Genomic DNA, 4,542 nt, shown 5'->3' with positions numbered 1-4,542 from the left:
CATGCATATACACACATACACATAAATACACATATACACATACATGCATACACACATAAATACACACACACACACACACGCATATACACATACATACACACACACAATTAAATGTAAAGGCAAGATCAGATGCCTATATAGAATAGGACATCTTTGACAAAGGCCCAGTGCATGTTGGGAAACTAAGGCCTGAGATAGTCTCCACTATACACTGTGGTTCCTACACACCCAACCCTCCTGAGTGCCATATGCTCAGCTGTGATGATGTAGCCCAGTGGAGGAGCACTTGTCCAGCATGAACGCTGGGTTTCATCCTCAGCCCCACTCTTTTTTTTTGTTTGTTTGTTTTTTTGAGACAGGGTTTCTCTGTGTAGCTCTGGCTGTCCTGGAACTCACTCTGTAGACCAGGCTGGCCTCGAACTCAGAAATCCACCTGCCTCTGCCTCCCAAGTGCTGGGATTAAAGGTGTGCGCCACCACCGCCCAGCCAGCCCCACTCTGTAATGTGTCCCAGGACAAACATTTCTCACATATCCTCTCCCTCCCTCATCCTCTCTGCCTCTTACTTGATTAGTACAGGTTCAGTGGTCACTGAATGCATTATTATTATTATTATTTTTATTATTATTATATGTAAGTACACTGTAGCTGTCTTCAGACACACCAGAAGAGGGCATCAGAACCCATTACAGATGGTTGTGAGCTACCATGTGGTTGCTGGGAATTGAACTCAGGACCTCTGGAAGAGCAGTCAGTGCTCTTAACCACTGAGCCATCTCTCCAGTCCCACTGAATGCATTATTAAGTAAGATGATTGCTCAGGTCCTACCTAGCAGTGGTTAGCCTGAGGCCAGAACCCAGGGCTGCTTCTGAGCTGGCTCATCCCTTCTTTTAACAAACATCCTCAAGTCAGGGATGGGGAGAAGGCTCAGTGGTTAAGTATTTGCCTTGAAAGCGTGAGGATGGAAGTTCAGATCCTCGGAAATCCTTGTACATTCTGGGGGAGTGGGGCAGAGGGCATATCCCTACAATCCCAGTTTTGGAAGGAGGATACAGAGGACTCCCAGAGCAAGCTGGCTTGCAGGATTTGCTATATTGGTGAGCTCTGGGTTTGATGAGATACACTACCTCAATGAATACAGTGGAAGAGTGATAGAGGATGACTCACAACATCATCCACATGCACACTGTCCCCCCATGTATGTATCTGTACTCACATACACTCCATCCTCCCATGTATGTATCTATACACATATACACACCATCCCCCATGTATGTATCTATATACACATACACACCATCTCCCATGTATGTATCTGTATACACCTACACACCATCCCTCAGGAATATATCTATACACACATGCACACCATCCCCCCATGTATGTATCTGAACACACATGCATAACATCCCCCATGTATGTATCTATATATACATGCACATGCATACCACCCCCATGTATCTGTACACACATGCACACCATCCCATGTATGTATCTGTATACACATATACACTATGCCCCATGTATGTATCTGCACTCATATGCACTTCATCCCCCCTGTATGTATCTGTACACACATGCATACCATCCCCCATGTATGTATCTATACACACATGCATACCACCCCATGTATGTATCTTTACACACATGTACACCATCCCATGTATTTATCAACTGCCCGGCTTGTACACACATATACACCATACTCCATGTGTGTATCTGCACTCACATGCACACCACCCCCCATGTATTTATCTGTACACACATGCATACCATCCCCCATGTATGTATCTGTACACATATACACACCATCCCATGTATGTATGTATATATACATGTACACCCCCATAATGTGTATGTCTATATATACATTCAAAAACAATATTCAGATCTATGTCTTGGGGCACAGAAGGAGCCCCAGAGCCCCGCCTCTGTACTTTATCCTTTCCCGCTCTCTTTTCAGAACAAATGCGTCCCATATTGGCCGGAGGTGGGCACTCAGCGTGTCTATGGGCTCTACTCTGTGACCAACTGTAGAGAGCATGACACAGCAGAATACAAACTTCGAACATTACAGATCTCCCCACTGGACAATGTGAGTGTCCCCAGGCCTTGCACATTCGGGAACCTTTCCTTGATTTATTTTCTAGTCTGTGGGGTGGAGGGGAGGACAAGGACAAAGATATTGTGTGGAAGCAACAGGCATTACCTCTTTGTCCTTGGCCTAGGGGGACCTTGTTCGGGAGATATGGCACTACCAGTACCTGAGCTGGCCTGACCATGGGGTTCCCAGTGAACCTGGGGGTGTTCTCAGCTTCCTGGACCAGATCAACCAGCGACAGGAAAGTTTGCCTCATGCAGGGCCCATCATTGTGCATTGCAGGTGAGCACCATAATGTGGAGTTAGTGTAAAAAAACCCAGCAGCTGGGGGCTACAGAGACGGCTGTTAGGAGCTCTGAGCCACCCTTCCAGAGGACCTGGTTTGATTTCCAGCACCTACAAAGTGACTCATACCCTTCTGTAACTTCAGTCCCAGGGGATTCAACACCATCTCATAGCCTACAAGGGTACTGTGTGCACATGGTGTACAAACACGCATGCAGGCAAAACACCCACACATGTAAAATTAAACTAACAGACAAGGAACAATGCTGAGTCAGCACTGTGGGTTGCCGGTGGCAGTGTGGATAGGAACTCACCCAGAGCTTCCCCTGACCCCAGCTTCTGGGCTCCCTCGCTGCTCCAGGCCTACTCTGCAGCTGGCCTGGTCACCAGCCCTAAGCAGGGCAGACTGGGCTGTTACAGCAGGGTTACAGACTTGCTGTTCCCATTTCTTTCTCAGCCACCTTCACAACTTCTGTCTGGGGTCAGTGTGGGCCTGCCACCTCCCCTGTGGCCATTTATGGCTCTGTGGCTAGGTAAGAGGAGGTTAGTGGAGAGGTTAGCGTAGGGAGAGGTCCTAAGATGAGATGGTCTTGCCTTGGTTGGTGGGGGACAACAAGTAAGGGCTCTTTGACAGAGGCCACTTGCTTATTACTAGCTGTGTGACCTTGGGCAAGGTACTTAACTTCTCTGACCTTGGGTTTCTCTCCTTACTACTCATTGCTGGGTATAGTGGCATAAGCCTATAGTCCCAGCATTCTGAGTGGCTGAGACAGAAGAATCAGGAGTTCTCAGCAATACAAATAAGAATTGTCTAGTTTTTGTTTTTGTTTTTGTTTTTTTTTTTTGCTCCTTGCCCCGCTACCCCCAGACAGGGCTTCTCTGTGTAACAGCCCTGGCTGTCCTGGAAGTCGGCTTTGTAGACTAGGCTGGCCTTGAACTCACAGAGATCTGCCTCCCTAGTGCTGGGATTAAACACCTTGTCTTTAAAAAAAAAAGTTTTTGTGTCTGTATGTCTCTCTGTGTGTATCTGTGCATGTGTGTTTCTGTGTGTGCCATTGATGGCTCCTTGTGTCCGACATGGGGAAACAGGAAGCCGTTTAGTCTTCCTCCTAGCCTGGCCTTGTAATACCAGGCCTGTGGGCACTTCGGACTCCTCCTCCTTTTCCTCCACACTAATGACTGACCTGCAGCTGGGCTGGAAGTACCCCTCCCATACTGTCTTGGGGGCCAAACTCTGCCCTCTACCATCTTGGGGCAGCTCATCCCCACGAACCTGTCTGCCACCCCTCCCTATTCACGTACTTCTTGAAATCCCCATGGCCTTTATTTAGAAATCACAGGAAGGAAGTGGTATGGGGGTGTTATTTTTGACAATCTGGGTTTGAAATTAGACAGCTCAGTTTGTGGCACCAGTCGCATGGACCGGGCTATAGGTGGGTCTGGGGTCTGCACCATCTGTTTGCCCAAGGGTGGTGGAGCACCTAGGCAAAGGGAGGCCTGCTACTGCACTTTCTCCACTGTGTGTGCTAGGCCAGCCCTTACCTGTCTGCCATGTTGAAGAAAAGAGAAATGAAGTTCCACAGAGAGAAAGTTTAAATGTCACCTCTGCTCTTTGTCTCTGTGTCTGTCTGTCTGTATGTGTATATGTTGATGGGGATGGGACCACAGGGCCTTAAGCATGTTAAACACATGTTTTACCACTGAGCCACACCCTAACCCAAATGTAACTCTGTGTATGTATATGTTGTGTGTGGAAGCCAGAGAAGTCTAAGTGTTCCTCTATGACTCTCTGTCTTGTGTATGTGTGTGTGTGTGTGTGTTATAATGTCTCTGTATTTCTCAGTGGCCTGAAACTTGCTAGGTAGACCAGGCTAGTCCTGAATTCACAGAAGTCCACTGTGTCTATCTCCTAGTACTGGGATTAACAGTGTACACCACCACACCAGGCTTTCCACCTTATTTTGGGGGGGGGGGTGGTTTTCGAGACAGGGTTTCTCTGTATAGTCCTGGCTGTCCTGGAACTCACTCTGTAGACCAGGCTAGCCTCGAACTCAGAAATCCGCCTGCCTCTGCCTCCCAAGTGCTGGGATTAAAGGCGTGTGCCATCACCGCCAGGTTGGTTGGCCAGGGAACTGTCCCTAGCTTTGTCTCCTCTC

At 48.0% G+C, this 4,542-nt stretch overlaps 1 protein-coding gene across 2 annotated transcripts in view; it reads left to right on the top strand.

The window, feature by feature from the left end:
- The window catches only part of Ptpn6 (protein tyrosine phosphatase non-receptor type 6), a 19,929-nt gene that overhangs the window by 13,661 nt on the left and 1,726 nt on the right, over positions 1-4,542 (top strand). For both annotated transcript variants that reach the window (XM_031383356.1, XM_031383357.1), the window contains exons 10-11: positions 1,964-2,095; positions 2,229-2,383. In XM_031383356.1, the coding sequence (XP_031239216.1) occupies positions 1,964-2,095; positions 2,229-2,383 (287 nt within the window). The remainder of the gene's footprint in view (positions 1-1,963; positions 2,096-2,228; positions 2,384-4,542) is intronic.

The sequence above is a fragment of the Mastomys coucha genome, unplaced genomic scaffold (assembly GCF_008632895.1).
Source record: "Mastomys coucha isolate ucsf_1 unplaced genomic scaffold, UCSF_Mcou_1 pScaffold20, whole genome shotgun sequence".
NCBI lineage: Eukaryota > Metazoa > Chordata > Mammalia > Rodentia > Muridae > Mastomys > Mastomys coucha.
Note: the sequence above shows the minus strand (reverse complement) of the source record. Positions and strands in the feature narration are given on the sequence as shown.